General features: G+C 37.9%; 1 protein-coding gene across 5 annotated transcripts in view; it reads left to right on the top strand.

The window, feature by feature from the left end:
• Positions 1 to 25,680, top strand: part of LOC126457056 (microsomal triacylglycerol transfer protein) — a 220,485-nt gene that overhangs the window by 140,080 nt on the left and 54,725 nt on the right. For all 5 annotated transcript variants that reach the window (XM_050093049.1, XM_050093047.1, XM_050093048.1 and 2 more), the window contains 3 exons: positions 9 to 158; positions 5,325 to 5,490; positions 15,303 to 15,448. In XM_050093049.1, coding sequence (XP_049949006.1) covers positions 9 to 158; positions 5,325 to 5,490; positions 15,303 to 15,448 — 462 coding nt within the window. The remainder of the gene's footprint in view (positions 1 to 8; positions 159 to 5,324; positions 5,491 to 15,302; positions 15,449 to 25,680) is intronic.

The following is a 25,680-nucleotide window of genomic DNA, read 5'->3' as shown; positions in this document are numbered from 1 at the left end:
GTCAACAGTTCCAGTTGCTTGATGTGGAAACAACAGAAAAGGATGCATCTGGGAAATGCCTTGTGAAATACACAGCTACAGATCCTCGTTCATTTACCAAGACTAAGACTGAATGTGTCTCTCCAAAAACTGTTCCATACATTGCACATCCAGAGCAGGTAAGTACTAAAACTAAAAATCAGTATCTATATATGGTGCAAATAAATTACTTCTCTTTAAAAAATAAAGTGCAGGAATATTCTTAGTAGTGGCTAATATCTCAGATTCTGATAATTAAGTGTACCATCTGCATTTCATGATTTCTGTGAAATGTAAATTTACTGTTCAGTTGAGGTCATGTACAACTGAATTGCCTTATGTGTGTGCGTGTGCGTGTGTGTGTGTGTGTGTGTGTGTGTGTGTGAGGGAGGGAGGGAGGGAGGGAGGGAGGGAATTTTTTTATTTATCTGCATGATCCATAGTTCAAAACTGTGACCTCTCATTATGATACAGAATATGTCAGTTTCACAATTATAGTACATCTTCTCAGTGAGAACTATGGCTATATGCTGAATATATTTCTAAGTTCCATGTTCTAAGCTGGCTCTCATTTTGGTTATAGGAATAATTATTTGGCTGGCTAAAGTTATAGGAACTGGGCTTGCTCACTACCAACAGCATCGGACTTATGCCCAAGATACACATACCAAATTACTTAAGTTCCTAATGGTATACCTATTGATGCATCTCCTCAAAACTTCCACTAATTCTGTTCATAAGCGCACACTGAACACTCACTTCATTGTTCTTTACTCACAAGAAATACATCCCTATGGGGCCTACCACACTTGACAATCATGATCACTTGCTTAACACAATTATATTTGAGTTTTCCATTGCTGTTTGTACTTAACAATCACCAATTAGTTATGTATGCTTTCATCACTTATGAAATTAAATCTGTTCTCCAAACAGTTCGTTTTTTACTCTATTGCTCACTACTTGTGCTCAAACCAGACTGACTTGATATTTGTGGTGTGGTTTCAATTGGTCTAGAATTCTGTCTTTAAATTTTAAATAGTCTAATAAAACTTCACACGTTCTGTGGCACAAATGCTCACATTGTGAGCACGTGATACCTGAGTGACTAATATATGCACCAAAACCACTGACAGGTGCCAACCTGGAATCTACTTGTAGAATGGAGCATCCCTGTCATCAGCATTGCCCCACTAGATCAAACATGAGTAAGGGAAGATTTGATCTGTTAAGTACGGGATTGATATCTGCAACCTTACAATGTGTCACCTGGAGATTAAGGAGAACTCTGGCAATTCTTATTGGGTTTGGATCTCCCAAACTCAGGATTCTTATGAAGAGGGTACATCAATCACTACCATCTCTCAAAAGCTGTGAGTCTTCAGCAATTACCACTGGGTATCACACTGCAATGTTGAGATAAAACAGTCAGTAAAGGGAATTGTTAGGGTCACATATTGCCTGCTTCAGTATGCATGGCTCAGCTGTGGTTGTCTGGACTAGTACTCAAGATTTTAATGGAATGATAATGAATCTATTAGTGGCATCTTAAATTTGCTGTTAACAGTACGAGTGAGTGGTGAAAATGAATATCAAGATCTATAAGAGCACATATGGAAAATCTTCTTGACTGGAACAGAAAATTGCAATGAGCATCAGGTCTTCATCAATGTCTGAACATTTAATTCTTGAAGCTCGGAAGAGGAGATTGCTTCTGTTTCTCTCCCTCTCTCTGACTGAAAAAAGAAAAAGAAAAAAAGGCATTTACATCAGATAATAAGGGTTAAGGGGGTATGTAGACAATAAAAGGTTTCCATATTCCAATGAAATACAGACTGATACAGTAATCAAAGGCAAAAACTAATGTTTCTAACAAAAGAAATGTCCTTTTGCATGTACCTGTAATAAGAGCATTCCAAAGTAAGTCATCAGATTTGTCAGAAGGAAAACTCCAGTGGCAACAGGGTTGAGAGTATCATCAAACATCTGTTCTCACAAGTATGGAACTCAAATTTCTGCTGCAAATTATGGCCAATACAGAATTACATTGTGCTCAGATATCACCCCATCAAACATCTGTCAAAGAGGATCTCCCATAATCATTTCTCCTTCTAGCAGATTTCAGTGCAAATAAGATCTACAGTTCTTTCCTCATTGCCCTAGAGGTCAAAAGCAATCTTGAGCATCCTTTTATTAGAACACGAGCTACTTGTCAGTCAGCACAGATCCAAGATCAATCTTCTAACATGTGCTACTTGTCAGTCATCAAAGATCCAAGATCAATCTACTTTCTTCTGTCCTTTCAGATGCTGTCTAATGAAATCTCGAAAAAGGCTTCTGCTTCATTGACCTAAAAACTGTTTAAGTAAATCTCCTGCAAACAGCAATAGAAAGAGATAATCAAGTGCATGCTCAGCAAAGCCAATAGCTGCTATTCAACCAGCTAGCTGTGTTTGAATTCAGGGAACTCTCTAGATTGTTGTGAAGCATAGCACCAGCAGAATCCTTCAGATAGTTGAAGCAACCACTCTCAAATCCTCCAGTGTGGTCACTGTGAAAGGAGAGCAATGCTAGAGTTGGTAGTGATCTGTATTCCCTACCAGGCACTAATGAAATGAGTGCAGGGAATGATTTTTTACTAGTTTTATTTCTTTATGGGCTCCTATCCTAATTGTTGGAAGTGATTAAGGAGTGATGCTTTACTTTATTGCTAGCTGAACATTTTAAGGTTGCTGGTAAACTGATGAAAATATGTTTTCATGAATAATGGACATTTCACTCTTATTTGTACTATTGATACCAAGCACTGAGCTGTTTGTTTGAGAAATAAATATATTATTTGTCAAATTTCATTAAGAAATAAATATAGTGGAAAACAGTAGTTAATAATCCCAGTTTCTTGCAAAGGCCACTGCATGATGTGAATTCACATCACAAGTCATTTGTATTGCACTCTTTTGGACTCCAGAAAACTTTAGCTTGATGTGATGAGCTACAGCAAAATATTATCAATTGTGATATTATGGAATGAATGTAAGCAAACTACAACAGCATTTTTTTAAAATTTTTGTGTCACCATTGTCCCAAAACACGGACATTTCAAAAGCAGAGTTGTTTTAGACATTCCAGAAGTTCTATGCCAAGTTCTTCTTATATGAATTTATTAAGTTGTAATCCCAAAAATTTAGCAAGGTTAAGCTCTTCTGTACATGTTATATTTTAGACATATGCTGGGTAGAAACCTCTTAAAAGTTATGAACTGCATATAGAGTGTCTTTGAATTTTAGTAACAAGGAATTTGCTAGAAATATTTATCTTTGAATTTTAGTAACAAAGAATTGGCTAGAAACTATTTGTTAATGGCCATGAAAATATTATTAACAGCTATTTCTAAAAGAACTCTCGATTTTATATTTATTCGAATGTTTGTATCAACTGCAAACAAACCAATATATTTTAGTGGTGTCACTGCTTGATGGATTATTGGGTAGGTTCTAAAATACAATTATAGAGGTGCTGGGTTTGATTTCCAACTGGTTCCAACAAGGGAACCTCCCATCGCACCCCCCTCAGATTTAATTCTAAGTTGTCACAGTGGATAGACCTTGAAAAACTGAACACAGATCAATCGAGAAAACAGGAAGAAGTTGTGTGGAACTATGAAAAAATAAGCAAAATATACAAACTGAGTAGTCCATGTGCAATATAAGCAACATCTAGGACAAGGTGACCTCAGGAACGCCGTGGTCATGTGGTTAGCGTGAGCAGATGCGGAATGAGTGGTCCTTGGTTCAAGTCTTCCCACGAGTGGAAATTTTAATTTTTTGTTTTCAGTTTATGTGACAAACTCTTATGTTTTCATCACTTTTTTGGGAGTGATTATCACATCCACAAGAAAACCTAAATCGGGAAAGGTAGACGAATCTTTTTACCCATTCGCCAAGTGTACAAGTTAGGTGGGTCGACAACATATTCCTGTCATGTGACACACATGCCGTCACCAGTGTCGTATAGAATATATCAGACGTGTTTTCCTGTGGAGGAATCGGTTGACCTGTGACCTTGCAATCAAATGTTTTCGTCGACCAATCGCACGGTTTTGCGGTGCGGTCGCAAAACACAGACACTAAACTTATTACAGTGAACAGAGACGTCAATGAACAAACGGACAGATCAAAACTTTATGAAAATAAAGAAAGTAAACTTATCACTCGAGGGAAGGCTTGAACCGAGGACCTCTTGTTCCGCAGCTGCTCACGCTAACCACGAGACCACGGTGCACCTAAGCTTACATTATCCTTGATGTTGCCTATCCTGCGCATGGACTACTCAGTTTGTATATTTTGCTTATTTTTTCATAGTTCCACACAACTTCTTCCTGTTTTCTCGGTTGATCTGTGTTCAGTTTTTCAAGGCCTATCCACGGTGCCAACTTATAACTAAATCTGAGGAGGGTGTGATAGGGAGGTTCCCTTGTAAGGAGTTATCTGTCATTTACCACTAGCCTCTGTCATTGACATGTTAAAGTGAAAAATGTAAACTGCACTGTGACTGCAAGAACATGTTAAACTGTAAGCCTCAATAAAACTACCCAATTCAGTTCAAAGATCAGAGGAAAGCAATGGCATACCGCCTCCAATAGGATGATGACTTGTACAGCACTGTGATGTTCAAGGTCATCATTTGGTAGATAATGTTGTTACCTTTATCTGTTGTACTGACAGTACATCAATAAGTTGTCAGTATTCAGCACAATTCATGTGTATATACAGCTACCTGTAACAAATATACAGAGAATATACTACTCTGATCAATAGTTTAGTAACAGAAGTACATGATTTAAGGGTGAAAATTCCAGGGATAATCCTACAACTTGTTAGAGAAATTGGCAAACTAATTTACACAACACTAGTTCTGTGAAATTATTGGAAGTGATTATTGGATATTACAAAGAGCTATTATGTTTGTTACAGTTATATGGAACATACAAAGTTCTTCTGTAGATCACATGTTGACTTCAGATGAATTACGTAGTCTTGACTGCATGACAATTTAGTGGTAATGAAGCCACAGAAGTGTAGTACTGACTGGGTTCGATATGGTTTAGATCAAAATGGAAGTGGTGTGTTACTGGTTTTCTAAATTTGTGTCTCTTATTTTAGAAACACATAGGAAGTCAGTGAGTGTGATAAAGGTGAATGAAAGGCAGATGTAACTAATAATTTATAAATGATGTTAAGATACTACACTATAATGTTAGTTTTACTGAATGAAACCAGCTCCAACTTAAAAGTTACTTTTTGCAGGTACTCAGTGCTCTTGTAAATTCTCAAAGGACATCTAAATATACAATGACAGGAGACTTACTAGCCATTGACTCGGTAATAGCAACTGAAACTCATGAAATGTTTGTGGCCATACGACAAGATGCTGGTAGTTCTATAAAAGCTGTCTTAGAATTATCTCGAACAGGTAAGGGTATAAATTTATTTCCACATCACTATTGAATGCTTTCTCTTATACTGGTAGTGAGGCAAAGGAAGTGTTAACATGTTATTCATTATGTTTGCATGTTTTTGTGTGTCACAGCTGGTGTTCTTAATTTTTTTGAAAATAAAAATAAAAGAGGGAGTGAGAGAGAGAGAGAGAGAGAGAGAGAGAGAGAGAGAGACTTCTTCTTTCTAAAAGCATGACGCATATTGTGACATCCATCTCTTTATTTCTTCATTGATAGTCCTCGCTATCAACATACTGCCTTATTATACTGGCTGAAAAATAGGGGTGGGAGGGGGGTGGGGGTGGAAGCTCAGCACTGACTACTGTAAACGATGTAGACAACAGTTGCACAATTGTGTTTCACAGTTCTTACTTTCACTGTTCACAACCTCCAAATATGACACAGTTATATGGCCAGTTCACTATTGGTAAATGTTAATAAGCCTCATTAATAAATTGCAGGCAACATCAGCATACCGCTGTAGTTGTTTGCTGTTGAACATCTATGAGGAGTAAAAACCTAACCACACAGTTCACAGTTCTTGCAGAATAGTACAGTATGTGTGACATTATTTTTCAAATAAATTAAACAGACAATGTCATTAATTGTTCTAATACATGGCCTATTTGTGTTACACTTATTCCACTGTTAAGTTGATGCATTGTTGTTAATCTAACCAATACATGATTCAAGTCTGAAAACTGGCTGTGGACTGACTGTCTCAGTACCAAAAATTGGTCTTTTATATATCCTCGCAATAATAGGTACCGAAACTATACATTGTTTGATGTTTAAGTTACAGAAATTACAATTAAAACTCAACTCATCCAACTAACTGAATACATCATAAAATTCCTTCTTTTTGACAGTTCTTTCTACAACAAAGGTTAGGCCTAATTATTTGTTTAAATAATGAAATGAACAGATATAATTATACAAACAATACTTTTAACAAACCTGGCAATTATTTTGGAATTAATTAAGGGCTAGCTTTGCTAATATGTTTTCGAATAGAGCCAAATAAATTCTTTAAGCATCCTAGTAGTTCTTCTGCCAAATGTTTATAATTAGTACAGAATTCATATTTGTTAATAAGTCAACAATAGAATCCAAGTCAGGAAACAATTAACTGGTTTCATCCCATAATGATCTGTAGTGAAATAATTTAACTAGGAATGGTCAAAATAAATTAAGAAATTAATTTCATACACAAAAATAAGCACAACATTATATCTGGTACTATATTCCTTAAGACTGAGGGCCAATCTTTCTCTTTTATAGAAGTGCAGATTATACTCACACATGTTAATGATAATTAGGCAAAAATGAAAATAAAATGAATTTAAGGAGGCAGATGACAAAACAAGAGAGGAAGTATAGGGATACCAACTTGTTTTGTCACAATATGCTTATATAAAGTGTGTAAATGAACTGTGATGTACTCTATCTCTCTCAAAATAATAATGTGGCACAGTTATTTAGATCTCCAAAAGTGTACACACGGAAATTTTTTCCCCCGCAAGTGTTATCTGGTGATTGTGGTTTGTCATTGTATCACACATACAGGAAACATGCTCGAAAACTCTTGCCTGCCAGCTGATTCTTCATATGTGGGAAAGAGTAGAAATTTGGAGTAGAAAGATTTAATCACTGTTAGGAACGATATTCATGTAGTGAAATATCTTTTTCAAATGCTTGTGCACCAATAGAAGTCCTGGTCAAGGAGTACTGGCCTAGTTAGGAATACACATACTGGTATCAGTGGTGTTGAGAAACAGCTGAAATTGCTAGAATGGAATGAAGTTCCAAGACCCAATGGAATTCGTACCAGATTCTACACAGTACTTGTAGCTGAGGGAGCTCTTTTTCAGACTATGATATATATATATGAGGCTACTTACAATATAAATCTGCTTCTTGGTGACTTCACAATGAAGTACTGTCTAATAAAAGCTGCACAACCACTCAGTCAAATTTTCATACATTTTTTGAAATGATTCCGAGATTGGCGGTTTTCTTTAAGTCACAGAACCATAGTATCCTATGACAGTATTAATGAATCACAATTGGAATCAGTCAATATAGGACAATGAAGGCTACAAAGAAGATAACTTACAAAACACTCATTTGGCTTATACTATTAGATTATTGCTTAAGTGTGGACTCTTATCAAATAGAGTAAACAACCCCCCCCCCCCCTCCCCCTGCCATTGCCCCCATCCTCACCCCTGATGAACTGGGAGGTGCTTGGGATGATCAGCGGCAGTGTATCGCGAAGCTGTGAGCTTGTGGACCGTCAAGACACAGGTTGAGGTGCAGTAGTAGCTGATGGACATCCAGTGGCTGACGATATCAGTGAAGGCATGAGATGACACTCGTGTTGTTAGGTAGCAGCAGTGGCAGGTATTGTGGTCTGAAGCATAGAATTGTGTGTGGTTAGAAATCTGTCTGGAGCCCGGAGTGTTAATTCATCATCGAGAGGCAACCTAAGTACCCATCAATGGAGGAATATTGAGAGCACCAGAGCAGATGAGATGTGTGAGTTATTTATTTATTTATTTTGGAGTTATCAATCTTCTGATTGGTTTGATGTGGCCAGCCACAAATTCCAACCTTTTCACCTCAGAGTAGCACTTGGAACCTATGTGCTCAATTATTTGCTGGATGTATACCAATCTCTATCTTCTTCTACCCTCTGCAACTCCTTCTAGTACAATGGGAGATATTCCCTGATGTATTAACAGATGTCCTATAATCCTTTCACTACTTCTTGTCAGTGTTTTACATGTGTTCCTTTTCTCACCAGTTCTGTGGAGAACTTCCTCATTCCTTAACTTATCAATCCACCAAATTTTCAACATTCTTCTATATCAACACATCTCATATGCTTCTATTCTCTTCTGTTCCAGTTTTCCCACAGTCCATGTCTCACTGCTATACAATGTTTTGCTTCAGATACAAATTCTCAGAAATTTCTTCATCAACTTAAGACCAATGTTTGATACCAGTAGACTTCTCTTGGCCAGGAATGCCCTTTTTGCAGTGATAGTCTGCTTTTTATATCCTCCTTTGTCTGTCTGTCATGGATTATTTTGCTACTTGGGTTGCAGAGTTCTTTAACATGATCTTCTTTGTGATCAACAATCCTGATGTTAAGTTTCTCACTTCTCTCATTTCTGCTACTTCTAATTACTTTCATCTTTCTTCGATTTACTGTGAATCCATATTATAGTCATTAGACTGTTCATTGCATTCAGCAGATCCTTAACTATTCTTCACTTTCACTGGGGATAGCAATGTCACCAGTGAATCTTTTCAATGATATCCTTTCACAGTGAATTTTAATTCCCTTCTTGAACCTTTCCACTATTTCCATCATTGCTTTCTCAAGGTATAGATAGAACAGTAGGGGCAAAAGACTGCATCTCTGTCTTACTCTGTTTTTAATCCATGCACTTCGTTCTTGATCATGCACTCTTATTATTACCTCTTGGCTCTTGTACATGTTGTATATTACCCATCTCTTCCTGTAGCTTACCTCTATTTTTCTCAGCATTTCAAACATCTTGCACCATTTTACATTGTTGGACACTTTTTACAGTCAACAAATCCTATGAACGTGCCTTGATTTTTTTTCAGTCTTGTGTTCATTATCAACCACAATGTCAGAATTGTCTGTCTGGTGCCTTTACCTTTCGTAAAGTCAAACTGATCATCATCAAACAGCTCCTAAATTTTCTTTTCGATTCTTCTGTATATTATTCTCATTAGCAACTTGAATATATGAGATGTTAAGCTGAATGTGGGATAATTCTCGCACTTGTCGGGCCTTGCAAACCCTGAGAATTGTGTGGATGACTCTTTTCTGAATGTTTGTTGGTATAGCACCAATCTCATATATTCTGTGTACCAATTTGATAATCATTTTTCTGCCTTATTTGATTTTGAGCCTTCCAAAGCTCTTCTCAATTCTGATTCTAATACTGAATCCCCTATCTCTTCCATATCGGGCTGTTTCTTTTTCTTTCATGTCATCACTTAAATATTCCATCTCGTCCTTTTTTCTCCTATCCGCTCTTTCCTCAGCATTTCACAGGAATTCCTATTCTCTCTTAATGTTACTACTCTTAGCATTAATGTCACTGAAGGTTGTTTTGACTTTACTATATGCTGAATCAGTCCTTCTAACCACCATTTCTTTTTTGATTGCTTCACATTTTTCATGTAGCTATTTTGCCTTAGTTCCCCTATATTTCATATTTATTTCATTCATAAGTGACTTGTATTTCTGTATTCCCCTGAACATTTTTGTATTTCCTTCTGTTGTCGACTGAAGTATTTTTTCTGTTACCCAAGGTTACTTTGCAGTTACCTTCCTAGTACCTGCATTTTTCTCTGCAACTTCTGTGATGGCCCTTTCTAGGGATGTCTATTCTCCTTCAACTAAACTGCTTACTGAGCTATTCATTATCACAGTGTCCATAGCCTCAGAGAACTTCTCTTCATCCCCTAATACTTCTGTATCTAACTAATTAGCATTAAGATTCTTCATGACTAGTCTCTTAAATTCAGCCTACTCTTCATGATTATTAAGTTGTGATTTGGATCTACATCTGCTCCTGGATATGGCTTACAATCCAATATCTGTTTTCAGAGTCTCTATTTGCCCATAGTGTAATCTAACTGGAATCTTCCTGTATCTCCTGGCCTTTTCCAAGTATTCGTCTTGCTCTTGCAATTCTTGGATGGAGTACTCACTATTACTAACTGAAATTTACTGCAGAAGAAGTCTTTCTCCTCTCTCATTCATACAACCAAGGCCACCTTCTCCTGCAACCGCATTCCAATCCCCCATGTTTATTAGATTTTCATCTCCCTTTATGTACTGAATTACCCGTTCAATACCCTCTTATACTTTCTCTATCTCTACATCCTCTGCTTGCAGCATTGGCATGTATACCTGAAGTACTGTTGTTAGTGTTGGTTTGCTGTCGATTCTGATGAGAACAACCCTATCACTGAACTCTTCACAGTAACTCACTCTCTGCCTTAGCTTCCTATTCATAATGAATCATACTCCTGTTATACCATTTTCTGCTGCTGTTGATATTACACTCTACTTGTCTGACCAGAAATCCTTGTCTTCTTTTCATTTCACTGCACTGATGCCCATGATATCGATAATGAGGCAAAGCATTTCGCTTTTCAGATTTTCTAGCTTCTCTACTGTGTTCAAACTTCTAACACTCCATGCTCTGACTTTTAGAACATTATCCTTTCATTGGTTATTCAACCTTTTTCTCAAGTTGACCTCCCCTATGGCTTTCCCCTCCTGGAGATCCAGATGGGGGACTATTCTGTAAACTTTTGCGACTGGAGACATCATAAGGACACTTTTGCAATTACAGACTGCATGTCCTATGGATAAATGTTATGTGTATTTATTGCAGTGGTTTCTATTGCATTCTGCATCCTCATGCCACTGATCACTGCTGAGTCTTCCATGTTTTAGGGGTAGTTTCCCATCCCAAGGGCAAGAGAGTGCCCCGAACCTTTGTCCACTACTCCGCCTGTTTTGATAAGGCCATTGGCAGAATATGGGTGACTTGATATGCCGGAAGTCTTTGGCGGGCATTTATGATGATTTTTATCAAAATGTAAACCGTGGTGGTGTTCAAACCCAAGAACAAGGACAGTTTGATTATTAACCATAGATGCCACCCTTAATTCAAGTGTCCAGCCACTAAAGTAGTCCAGGATACCCACGATGCCATTCTCCATCTTTCTGATGGATGCCAGATGACAGGGTGATTGCAGGGAATGAAAGGGCAGAAGTAGCTGCCAAGGAGGGGTCATGATCCTCAGTTTAGTGTACCATCCCCCTGCATGCTTTTGTTTCACTGTTGAGGTGCAGAGTCATGGGTCAATGAATTGCAGTGATAAGCTCCATCTCGTAAAGCCCACAACATACCTGCATACCTGCTTCCAGCCCAGCAGACAGGACAAGGTCCTCCTTATTTGTCTTTACACTGGCCACAGCACTATGATGCATGGCTTCTTGCTCTTTCAAGAGGACTCTCCAATGTATGGTGCTTGTGACATATGGATCAATGTGTGCCACATTTTAACAGACTGTGTTTTATTTTCAGACTGAAGGGCAGCAGCGGATTTGTGAACAGATCTGCCCTCTATTTTAAGTAATTTTCAAATGAATGTGTTTAAGGTTTTGAGATTTTGTGATTTGTCCGAAATGTTGCCTTAGATTTTAGGGAGGTGTTCTTAATGGGAGGAGTAGGAGGAGCTTTATTCATCCATAGATCTCTTGTTACAAGGATGTATGACATTTAAGTTGTACTTTTCTACACATATGTTGTTGAGAGGGTGACAAGTTTTTTATACTTTTTGAAATTATTAATGCATACCATTTTTTGGTACTCACAAACAGCCAAGAATCCTGTGGCAAAATTACTCAGAAAATTGTAGTTATTGAAACATAAGTTAATTGAATTCTGAAAGTCACTAAGAAAATAATTAACTGTGATGCAGAACACAATTGATATTTACACACAATGTCACAGTTGACATACAACACTGTCTTATAGTAAACCACCAGATAAATGTATACAGTGAATAGTTCAGTTAGTCAAGGTCTTGTTGACACATCACCAAACTCAACAATCAATTGTTCAAAATTACATTGTTGGTCTGAATGTCCTAGCAACCATCACACAGTTCAGTCAAAACATTATCAAATTCAATTAAGGAAACTCATATAGGATTTTAGGCTTCAGAATTACTGCATTTTTTCAGATGCCAGTATGTGAATTTTCATGGACAAACTGTACATAGCTATTGCGTAAGCTAATATCAGGAGCAGACTGGACATAGATGTTACATGTTCACTACCTCAACCAGGAATGAACACAGACTGACAATTTTTGAGTCACATTTGAATATTTCAAGATTGGCACATGAAGAAATTGTTGTTTTGAAAACTCCACAGTCATTTGAAAAATGGCTAAGTTAAATTATGGTTTTCAGGATGGACAATAAGTACTGATAAAATTTTGGTTTATGAAAAACTGGTCGTGTATAAATGTAAAAAAAGTTTATGGAACCACTTTATGCATCTGCAGTGGGAATAACTTATGAATATAAGCAAGACATTGAAAATTATGGAAAAATTGTAATTAAGGACTCAATCAACTGATGAAATATGTCATCTGCTGCATAAAACTCTGGTCAGCAAAAGCATAACTGCAAAGGTCAAAATATAACAAGAAAGGAACTAAAATCTGCAACAGCAAATGTAGCTTCTTTTGAAATTAAGTATTAATTACCTCATAAATTAATTAGTTTTACATAATTTCGGATAAATTTTTTAAAAGTTGAACTACCAGTCTTTATGGCTAGTGGGATCACTGTGCCCAGAAATACATATTAGCTCACAATGTTTTCCTTATTATGTCACACTAGAATCTTCAACTAGGTAGAATTTCTAATTGACTGATTTCCCAGTAAAACTGGCATTAGAATTAGCATGTCAAAAACATTACATTGAATAATGAATCGTAAGTGAGTAACAATTTAGTTGATGTTTTGAAATTCTCTAACACCTCCCACATGAACAGTACCAAGAAAATGTACAAAATTTGAAAAATGAAGGAAGGGAAAAATGTTAGTTATTCACAGGAGCTGCAGTCATAACAGATAACATAATTCCAACTGGCTATGTCGCTTCGGTTAGTTTGTTACAAAAAGTGTTCACATCATCATTAAGTAAGCAGTACACACACAGAAAAATTAACTTCTTATAGATGTCTAGCTTTATTAGTTAAACAGCTGTCAATTCAAAATGTTTATCTACACTAATTGTGATCAGATCATTTCTAGCTGTAAAATATGTACCACCGCAGGTATAAATGCATGATCCCCCACCCTTTAAGCTACCAGCAGGTATACTGTAGCAACTTATGCATTTATAAGCACTATTTGACAAGCTTTATGTATGAACTTCATCAGTAAATTTTAGAGTTAACATGTACACTTAATGGAAGGAAAAAATTTTCCTCTCTTTGGTATGTACCCCATATGCTTATTGCATAAATGGCAATTCAGTTAATCTTCTTTAAATTTATTAGTTCAGAAACTTTTGTGCTTTTGTCCTAAACTCATATTTATTGTATCTGTTTGTTCGGCCACCTTAAATTGTGGGTATGTAGTAAAGAATTAAGTCAGTGACAAGTTAATAAGGGTTGTTTTGATGTACATTCTGAAAGTTCTTGGCTTAATTCAAAACTACAGTGAATGTGGCCCAAACTGTATGAACTTTGTAAGACTCTGCACAGTGCTGTGAAGCTTTGGGTTATATATTTTGCAGCTCGTTTGTGACAATAGCATAAACAACAAAGTGTTAATATTTTCACAAGCAATTCATGTAACTGAATTACTCAGTTTTTGGTGTGACAAAGTTTTCCTGCCAATGAGTTCCATTCAAGTCAATGTTGCTAAAGATTATTTACATTTGTTTGGATCCAATTCAAAATGGTTCAAATGGCTCTGAGCACTATGGGACTTAACTTCTGAGGTCATCAGTCCCCTAGAACTTAGAACTACTTAAACCTAACGAACCTAAGGACATCACACACATCCATGTCTGAGGCAGGATTCGAAACTGAGACCGTAGCGGTCGCACAGATCCAGACTGAAGCGCCTACAATCGCTTGGCCACACCAGCCGGCTTGGATCCAATTACAAAGGGTTTTTTGGTGTTTAAGAACAATAGATCACACATGGATTCACCATTGCATGCCAGAGATAGGGGATTAAGACAGAGAATGGCAAGCAGAAAAGTTTACCAAAGCAAACAAACATTGTTCCACCTGTAGAAAAAGTCATTGCTCACAAACTATTTCCATAAGGGCAGAGCTATGACCAAACAGCATTGTATCCTCATTGGATAAACCAAAGGATGATATTCGGGTTAAACATCCACACCTTAGAAAACATTAAATTTTTTTACAGGCATGCATGCACTTCTGGTTTAGATAACAAAAAAGGACTGATTATTCTGGTCTGATTTGTTACTGTGGATGAGATATGATGCAAACACTCTTTGCTAGAATAAACAGAAACAAACTCTGATGTCACTGCATGAAGAATGGCTACATTCATTTTTATCCTTAGGAAAGGTTGATACTGTTTTCTGGCACACAGAAGAGATTTGTCATACGGATTTCCAAGAGTACAACAATAACTGGCAAATACAATCCACATTTTCTGGACCAACAGGATGAAAATATATATGAGGAGAGGGGTGGATGGGAAATCCAGTGTTGTGGGGTGAATTGGAAATCCCGTGTTGTTCAGCTCATTAGGAAAATGCCAGGCAAATTGCACTAACATAAAAGGGGACCATGTCAAAAACTACGTGATTTTGAAAACCTAAAACAGGTGTTCACTGCTAGAGTGACACCTTGCTCTTAAACAGTCCCCCCCCCCCCCCCCCCCTCCAATGTTGATGAACTGAAGTGATCAGGAGAGGCAAGTACCTTGTTCTTTGTGGTGGAGGCTGTACTGCAAGACACATACATTTTTTCTTTTCTTTTCAGAATAGCTCTGAAGCTTGATTTAGTCTTCACAGAAGAAAATTCATATTTTTTATAGTTAAAATGCAACAAATTTTTAGGCACAATTAAGTAACACTCTACTGTAATACCTTCGACTCATTATTAGTTGCTTGCACATATTCTTTTGTGAAAAAAATGTTTTCATGTTATGGTTTTAGGTCGTTTTGAGATAACAGATACAGTTCAAGCTGAATCAGTTGATGCAGCTTTGACTCAGGTGCAGGAAATGCAGAGAACAGAATTCAGCAAGCAAATCTTAATTACAGAACGAGAACCTAGAATTTGCCAGGATGATTGCCCAAATGTAAGTAACTGCAGTAACAGGTAATCAGTGATGAAATATGACATTTAATAGCTATTCCAAGGATTTAACAAGTAAAATAAGTTCACTACTGTTAAAACAGAAACTTACTACTAGTTTTAGGAACCTAGTGAATTTATTGCACTGCAAAGTGCGTAAATATGAACCATTGGAAGGGTAACCAATGGTATGAGGAAAACCTGCGACACTCCACACAACAGCGTTGACAAATAAATAAAATGTTTATTACTTTGATTCTATTTCATTACTTTGACTCATCTATAAAAAGGAGATTTTACATATCATATACACACATCTGACATGCCTCAGTGGCCGAGATCGCTAATGCACACTGATGCAGTGGTACTTGACGCTAAGGTAAGCCAGTTCGAATCCCGGTGGTGGAAAAAATCTTCACTGCCAGTATTTGGCCAGCTGGGGGAGGAGAGATAGTAACGTTACATTTCTGATCACCAGACTTTGTGCCAATGTCCTGTTTTAAATACCAAACCTCTCTCCAGTTTTTCATGAAGTGAGGGCACGTGAAGCTGTTAATGGTGATCCATCCGTAGGATGAGGACCTAAAACTTGGCAGCCTCCTTGGTGCTATTCGCGAGAATTAGGCTATGTGCTGGCGCAGGGTTTCACACTCACCCTTCTCCCATCATCATCATCATCATTATTATCATTCAACACAAACATTACATTACACACACACACACAGTATTACAAATACTGTAATGGAGCATGTTGCAAATAAATAAACAAAAAAAGTACTTTTAGAATGTAACAGTACTGGTAGGATGTGTACGTTACCAGAAATGTGTAACTCAAGTAGAAGGCAGGGGAAGGGCAGATTTAGTAAAGTGTAAGGAGAAAGTGTGATGAGGTACATAGGAAGGGGCAGATGACTGGGATAGAGAAAGTAGTATTTAGAGCACATTTACTAGTGGAGTGTGAGATTGGGATGGTTGAGGTACTGAATGGGATGGAGAGAATGTTTGGTCACGTGCGCATTTCAGGGATTTTTTTTTTTTTTCTCATGGAATGATCTTAATGACACTGGTTGTAAAGCAGATCCTCAAGTTGACTTCACTATTGTTAGCAGCATGTTGTGTAATTGGTTATACAGACTGTTCTTTGCCACATTTTGCATTGATCATTTCTACTGGGGGATAGCTAGTTTACGGTTCTGCCCCTAATGTGTCAGTTACCCTGATCACAGATGTAATATGAGACAGGTTATTGCATTCAGATCTATAAAGGTGATAGGGCATGTGGGGGCAAAGGTTTCGGGAAGGATGCTTCATAGGATGGGAAATTGGTGAAATGCCATTTTGGAAATGGAAAGAAAAGTTCTGGGGAAGATATTATAGTAGTATCTGAGAGTCCTAAAGTAACACATAGTGGGTTTGAGAATTAATCTTCACAATGTAATCTCTGAAAATGCTAGTCACAACACAAGTTAATGAACCTAGAGCAAAATATTATGTTACAATAATTTTTTGCAGTTCTGTCAGGGAGAAATTTAAAAATTTTTCTTCTTAATATGAACATTTTTCCATTTATTCCAATTTATTTTAAGTGACTAGATTAATATCAGTAAATACTTCAATTGACATCATTTGATGACACCCACATTCCAACTTCAAACCTACTGTAGATGATACATTTATATTTGATATAGAGTTACAGCAAGTACAAGTATACTGTTTTGTGCTGACAAGATTTCAAATTTCAGTCTGGTACAGAAATTAAGAAGTAGATCTAAATCTAATGTTATGCTTACCAGTCGCAAATCACGGAAGTGGAATAAGCACACCTGTATGGATACTGCATTAAGCTTTAGACTGTAATGAAAATTGCTGTATTTAAATATTACATCCCAACAATGGAACTGTAAAGACATCAGCAATTCTTGCTGTAAAAGTCATGAGAGGGAAAAATTAAATTTTATCATTTAATCATTGCCATACCGAGATGGTATGCAGCATGCAGCTTTACTGTATGGTTAAGTGATGATGGCGTCCTCTTGGGTAAAATATTCCGGAGGTAAAATAGTCCCCCATTTGGATCCCCGGGCGGGGACTACTCAAGAGGATGTCGTTATCAGGAGAAAGAAAACTGGCGTTCTACGGATCGGAGCGTGGAATGTCAGATCCCTTATTCGGGCAGGTAGGTTAGAAAATTTAAAAAGGGAAATGGATAGGTTAAATTTAGACATAGTGGGAATTAGTGAAGTTCAGTGCCAGGAGGAACAAGACTTCTAGTCAGGTGACTACAGGGTTATAAACACAAAATCAAATAGGGGTAATGCAGGAGTAGGTTTAATAATGAATAGGAAAATAGGAATGCGGGTAAGCTACTACAAACAGCATAGTGAACGCATTATTGTGGCCAAGATAGATACGAATCCCACGCCTACTACAGGAGTACAAGTTTATATGCCAACTAGCTCTGCAGATGACGAAGAAATTGAAGAAATGTATGATGAAATAAAATAAATTATTCAGATAGTGAAGGGTGAGAAAAATTTAATAGTCATGGGTGACTGGAATTCGGTAGTAGGAAAAGGGTGAGAAGGAAATGTAGTAGGTGAATATGGATTGGGGCTAAGAAATGAAAGAGGAAGCCACCTGGTAGAATTTTGCACAGAGCACAACTTAATCATAGCTAGCACTTGGTTCAAGAATCATAAAAGAAGGCTGTATAAATGGAAGAAGCCTGGAGATACTGACAGGTTTCAGATAGATTATCTAATGGTAAGACAGAGATTTAGGAACCAGGTTTTAAATTGTAAGACATTTCCAGGGGCAGATGTGGACTCTGACCACAATCTATTGATTATGACCTGTAGATTAAAACTGAAGAAACTGCAAAAAGGTGGGAATTTAAGGAGATGGGACCTGGATAAACTGAAAGAACCAGAGGTTGTACAGAGTTTCAGGGAGAGCATAAGGGAAAAATTGACAGGAATGGGGGAAAGAAATGCAGTAGAAGAAGAATGGATAGTTTTGAGGGATGAAGTAGTGAAGGCAGCAGAGGATCAAGTAGGTAAAAAGACGAGGGCTAGTAGAAATCCTTGGGTAACAGGAGATATATTGAATTTAATTGATGAAAGGAGAAAATACAAAAATGCAGTAAATGAAGCAGGCAAAAAGGAATACAAACGTCTCAAAAATGAGATCGACAGGAAGTGCAAAATGGCTAAGCAGGGATGGCTAGAGGACAAATGTAAGAATGTAGAGGCTTATCTCACTAGGGGTAAGATAGATACTGCCTACAGGAAAATTAAAGAGACCTTTGGAGATAAGAGAACCACTTGCATGAACATCAAGAGCTCAGATGGAAACCCAGTTCTAAGCAAAGAAGGGAAAGCAGAAAGGTGGAAGGAGTATATAGAAGGTCTATACAAGGGCGATGCACTTGAGGACAATATTATGGAAATGGAAGAGGATGTAGATGAATATGAAATGGGAGATACGATACTGCGTGAAGAGTTTGACAGAGCACTGGAAGACTTGAGTCGAAACAAGGCCCCCGGAGTAGACAACATTCCATTGGAACTACTGACGGCCTTGGGAGAGCCAGTCCTGACAAAAGTCTACCATCTGGTGAGCAAGATGTATGAAACAGGCGAAATACCCTCAGACTTCAAGAAGAATATAATAATTCCAATCCCAAAGAAAGCAGGTGTTGACAGATGTGAAAATTACCGAACTATCAGTTTAATAAGTCACAGCTGCAAAATACTAACGCGAATTCTTTAAAGACGAATGGAAAAACTAGTAGAAGCCGACCTTGGGGAAGATCAGTTTGGATTCCATAGAAGTGAGGCAATACTGACCCTACGACTCATTAAGGAAGGGCAAACCTACGTTTCTAGCATTTGTAGTCTTAGAGAAAGCTTTTGACAGTGTTGACTCGAATACGCTCTTTCAAATTCTGAAGGTGGCAGGGGTAAAATACAGGGAGCGAAAGGCTATTTACAATTTGTATAGAAACCAAATGGCAGTTATAAGAATCGAGGGGCATGAAAGGGAAGCAGTGGTTGGAAAGAGAGTGAGACAGGGCTGTAGCCTATCCCCGATGTTATTCAATCTGTATATTGAGCAAGGAGTAAAGGAAACAAAAGAAAAATTTGGAGTAGGTATTAAAATCCATGGAGAAGAAATAAAAACTTTGAGGTTCGCCGATGACATTGTAATTCTGTCAGAGACACCAAAGGACTTGGAAGAGCAGTTGAACGGAATGGATTGTGTCTTGAAAGGAGAATATAAGATGAACATCAACAAAAGCAAAACGAGGATAATGGAATGTAGTCGAATTAAGTTGGGTGATGCTGAGGGAATTAGATTAGGAAATGAGACACTTAAAGTAGTAAAGGAGTTTTGCTATTTGGGGAGCAAAATAACTGATGACGGTCAAAATAGAGAGGATATAAAATGTAGACTGACAATGGGAAGGAAAGCGTTTCTGAAGAAGAGAAATTTGTTAACATCGAGTATAGATTTAAGTGTCAGGAAGTCGTTTCTGAAAGTATTTGTATGGAGTATAGCCATGTATGGCAGTGAAACATGGATGATAAATAGTTTGGACAAGAAGAGAATAGAAGCTTTTGAAATGTGGTGCTACAGAAGAATGCTGAAGATTAGATGGGTAGATCACATAACTAATGAGGAAGTATTGAATAGGATTGGGGAGAAGAGGAGTTTGTGGCACAACTTGACTAGAAGAAGGGATCGGTTGGTAGGACATGTTCTGAGGCATCAAGGGATCACCAATTTAATATTGGAGGGCAGCGTGGAGGGTAAAAATTGTAGAGGGAGACCAAGAGAAGAATAGAAGCTTTTGAAATGTGGTGCTACAGAAGAATGCTGAAGATTAGATGGATAGATCACATAACTAATGAGGAAGTATTGAATAGGATTGGGGAGAAGAGGAGTTTGTGGCACAACTTGACTAGAAGAAGGGATCGGTTGGTAGGACATGTTCTGAGGCATCAAGGGATCACCAATTTAATATTGGAGGGCAGTGTGGAGGGTAAAAATTGTAGAGGGAGACCAAGAGATGAATACACTAAGCAGATTCAGAAGGATGTAGGTTGCGGTAGGTACTGGGATACGAAGAAGCTTGCACAGGATAGAGTAGCTTGGAGAGCTGCATGAAACCAGTCTCATGACTGAGGACCACAACAACAACAACAACAACAACAACCAAGATGGAGGTGAAATAGCCCTTGGTTTTGGCAGTTCTGACAGGTGAGCAGTTTCAACTTGGTATGGCTCTGCAAACCATTAGGGTATAAAGCAAATTTGAAGATGTAACTTAAATCATTCTTTGTAGATATTTTGGTGCTGATTTTGTCAGTTAATGTGGACAATGGGTATGCCAAATTTTGTTGTTATAACTAACCTGCCAAATTAACATGGTGAAATCTCCTAGCTATGTGGAGATGGCTAATAAAATATGAAAGCAGTATATCAAAATTGTACTTCATAATTAAATTGGCTAATTTGGAGATAAATTACACAAAAACTATCTACTCCATTAAGCCATCCAATGATGAGAAACAATAATTGAAAATAGCTGCAGAAAGAGATTTATAAAACTTTAGTATGCACAGTAGACAAGACAATCCTTCATAATAAATGTTCAGTAAAGTGAATTGGAGACCCCCCCTCCCCCCTTCAATCAGACAGATCAGGTAATTTCAAATTGTTGTGGGAAGAAACAGGCTGACAATTGTGATCACAATATCTTGTGCCAGGAGGGGGTTACTGAATATCATTCGCAGGACACATTTGGTTATGTACTTAATTTATAAGGACACTGCAGCAGGTTACATGTTACATGGATAAGTACAGATAATGTTAATTAACATGGTGAATACTTATCACTACCATTGCCTGTCACAGCCAACAATTCAATATAAAAACGACTTAAACAATGTAGAGAACAACACAAATTAGTTGCCTAGTGCAACATTGGATAAGTGATGACAAACCACTCCATACATGACATCAGTGACATTGTCGGGAGGTCATGAATACTTATTCAGAGGGTGGCTTGTTGCATTTTTCTCATAGGCTGTTTCCAGTGATGTGAGGCAATGTCATAAAACCATACCTGGGTATCATGCCACTTTCTTCTCACCGAACTTGCCTAGTTCCATAGGATCACTACTCAACCACACCAGGTCATAGGGGATGACCGGGGGAGGGGGGGGGGTTAGAATAACATAACAGATCTGTATTTCTCATGTTTTCACTTCAGGGTATTTCTGTGGGGGAAGAAAGTGACAGCATGGAGAACACTTTTTAAAAATATGAACAGTTAGGTATTGTGAAAAGTTGAAGAATGAAATTCTTGTGCAAGTCACTTGAGTTCCTACATTCACAAAACATTACCGCATAAGGGTGTATATGCAGTATGGAGACGGGGGGGGGGGGGGGGGCAGATTTCATGGTAAAAAGTGTGCTTTTTCCCCAGGGGAAGGTAATTCTTTTCATGGTGAAGGTTGTATACACCATCATAAAACTTCCTGGCACTTTAATAAAGGAAACAAGATGTACACTGCTTATTTTCTTATTACAAAAGTACAAATACAAATTTCACCAAACACACCACATTAGTTTCTGAAATCGAGATTGATATGTGTTTTTGTCTGCCAGTCATAGCTCGTGTCATGTGGTCTCACCAGCCAATGACAGCCGATATTCAGAGCATAGGACATGTGATGTAGTCAGCCAAGGGCAACATCATTATTAATTAGTGTGAACACACAAATAGGAAAAGTTAATGGTTTAAATCAATATACATATACTATAGCTACAAGCAAAGCTAAGTTTCCACACATGTTATTGGTCCTTTTTTTGCGCGTGTTATCCTTTAAGATATACACTATGTGATCAAAAGTATCCGGACACACCCCAAAAACATACATTTTTCACATTAGGTGCATTGTGCTGCCACCTCAGTAGTCAATAGACATCGTGAGAGAGTAGAATGGGGCACTCCGCGGAACTCACAGTCTTTGAACATGGTCAGGTGATTGGGTGTTACTTGTGTTATACTTCTGTACGTAAGATTTCCACACTCCTAAACATCCCTAGGTCCACTGTTTCCAATGTGATAGTGAAGTGGAAACGTGACGGCACATACAGCACAAAAGTGTACAGGCCTACCTCGTCTGTTGAATGACAGAGATCGTGGACATTTTGAAGAGGGTCGTAAGGTGCAATAGGCAGACATCTATCGAGACCATCACACAGGAATTCCAAACTGCATCAGAATACACTGCAAGTACTAGGGCAGCTAGGTGGTAGGTGAGAAAACTTGGATTTCATGATCAAGCAGCTGCTCATAAGCAACACATCATGACAGTAAATGCCAAACGACACTTCACTTGGTGTAAGGAGCGTAAACATTGGACGTTTGAACAGTGGAAAAATGTTGTGTGGAGTGACAAATCATGGTACTCAATGTGAGCGATCTGGTGTCAGAGTGTGGGCATGGCAAATGCCCAGTGAACCTCATCTGTCAGTGTGTGTAGTGCCAACAGTAAAATTCAGAGGCAGTGGTGTTATGTTTTTCATGGAGGGGGCTTGCACCCCTTGTTGTTTTGCATGTCACTATCACAGCACAGGCTTACATTGATGTTTTAAGTACCTTCTTGCTTCCCACTGTTGAGCAATTCGGGGATGGCAACTGCATCTTTCAACATGATCGGGCACTTTTTCATAATGCACGGCCTGTGGCAGAGAGGTTACATGACAATAACATCCCTGTAATGCACTGACCTTGACAGAGTCCTGACCTGAATCCAATAGAACACCTTTGGGATGTTTTGCAACACCGACTTTGTGCCAGGCCTCACCGACCAACATAGATAGCTCTCCTCAGTGCAGCACTCCAAGAAGAATGGGCTACCATTCTCCAAGAAACCTTCCAGAACATGATTGAACATATGACCGTGTGAGTGAAAGCTGTCATCAAGGCTAAGGGTGGGCCAACACCATATTGAATTCCACCATTACCGATGGAGGGCACTACGAACTTGTAAGTCATTTTCAGCCAGCTGTCCGGATATTTTATATCATATAGTGTATCAAACACAAATGTGCAAGTAAACTTTTAAATAATGACAAATTGCTAGTCTACTGGGCCCAAAATTTTTCTAAGTTTCTAATGCTCTGTGATTTAAGAAATTCAGCACACTCTCACACATAACATAATTCATCTTGCATGAAAGGAAATTGACTTTGAAAGTAACACTTCTCAAACCAACATTTGCAATATTTTCCCATGACCTGTTAGAAATAGGTTCATTTGAACAGCTGCCAGAGAGCACCAGAAAACCGGCATTACTATGCATGCATAGCTATAATGACACAGGAAGCCCATATTTGGTGTTTGATCTGTTCATATGCCTTTTGTCACATTTCTGTTTGGAATTTCAGGGGTACTGAGGCATCACCGGACCATGTGTAGCACTGCAGCATGTTGTTTGGAGAGGATGCATGGACCTATTATATTTAGGGCAATTGTTTTATCATATTTTGTCCAGATAAGGAACCCAAAATAAGAAAGCAGCCCTTGGCATTATATTCATTTCAAAACTAGACTTCACAATGCAAAGTGCCCTAATATTTTGTTATGTGATGACATTCACATAATTTTTTTTATTTGTACTCTGCAATTCTGTTATCTAGCATTTCCAATCAGGTTTACATCCACACAGCACTGCAAAAAGCTAGTAAGAACAAATAAAAATTTTCTTGCAAAAATTTAAAAAAGTAAAATGTTGTTTGTATATGACAGAACTGAGTCAATAAGTATTTGGTGACTTTTTCAAATTAACAACATTCCTCTGCAGTCAAGTAACTACAACTGGCAGTTTGCATTCTACTCCAGGAGAAAACATAAGTTACAATGATAAGACACGATGTGCTGCCAGTCTATAATTTGCAGAAGAATGGCGTTCTGTAAATTTAAGGTGTAAATAACACAAATTAAGAAATAAAGTCAAGCCCAGAGGAGGTACCCGACACGCGTCGAAACATGTCTTGCGATCAGAAACATTGTATTTCATGGAAGGTGGCATTGTAAAATTTTGCTGCAGCTGTCGATGTATTTTGATAAAAAACATTTTATTCGGTTCTACTTCCCAAATTCGCTACTTAGTCATCTTCAAGTGAACATTTACTTATGCTCATACATATATAGCATTACCAGATCTTAAATTATATCACAATAGAAACAGGACACCAGTATACTCCAAAATCATTGGAATTTTATCAACCATACAAAAATGCATAATTCAGCTTAAAGTGCACATTCATATGTCCAGATTCACACTGAAGTAGGCCCCTACCTTTTCAATGTGGTTCTTGGGATTGCAAATTTCCTTGGAGTACCAGTACCGTATTATCTCATGTTTGGTTCTTTATTATGGCATTATGTCAAGTGTGCCAGAAGGTGAAAATGTGCACTTCAAATTCATTGAAGAGTTGAAATTAGCCAATAGTGCAGACTGAAATACTTAATTTCAAGTAAATTGGCTGTCTCAATGGAATAGATTAATAAAAGCCAAATTTCTTTAGCAAACTTACAAAAATAACTTCACTGCTCAGCACAATGATTAATGCTTGACTGCTAATAATTTGGACAAAAAATAAAATTAGAAAACTGAAACTAATAACATGTCTTAGTCTACCATAATTATATGACTGCATTTTAACTTACTTGATAGCTCAAGGCCACAGAAATTTGTTTTGTTTTTATTTGATCTGAGAGCTGTAAACAAAGAGAAAAATAGCAAAATTATGACACTTAAACACAGTTCATGTGGAGACTACCCCCCCCCCTTTCCTCCCCCCCCCCCCCCCCCCCCCACACCCCCTCTTACCCACACATACACACACGCTAAAACTCAGACTGCTCTGTGCATGCGCAAATCTGGCAGCTTGGGTGCCCCAGAAAAATTTTTTTCTGGCTAGTATCAGGCTGCTTGCTGCTTATACAGCTAACAACCACACTTCAAGTAGCCAGAAATGGGAGAAAGCTCTGCTCATATGTGGCTTCAGCTCTGTGAAAGCATGAGTCTGCTGACAACTGATCAAACAAAACTAATGTAAACAGTTGTGTAATCATGCTCATTGAAAGCAGTTTGTTGCTAAGAAGTATTGCATAGTTTTTGTCCTAATGGTTTTAACAAATTTTGCTATAAGCAG

This window comes from Schistocerca serialis, chromosome 2 (genome assembly GCF_023864345.2).
Source record: "Schistocerca serialis cubense isolate TAMUIC-IGC-003099 chromosome 2, iqSchSeri2.2, whole genome shotgun sequence".
Lineage (NCBI taxonomy): Eukaryota > Metazoa > Arthropoda > Insecta > Orthoptera > Acrididae > Schistocerca > Schistocerca serialis.
This window is presented reverse-complemented; position numbering and strand designations above follow the sequence as displayed.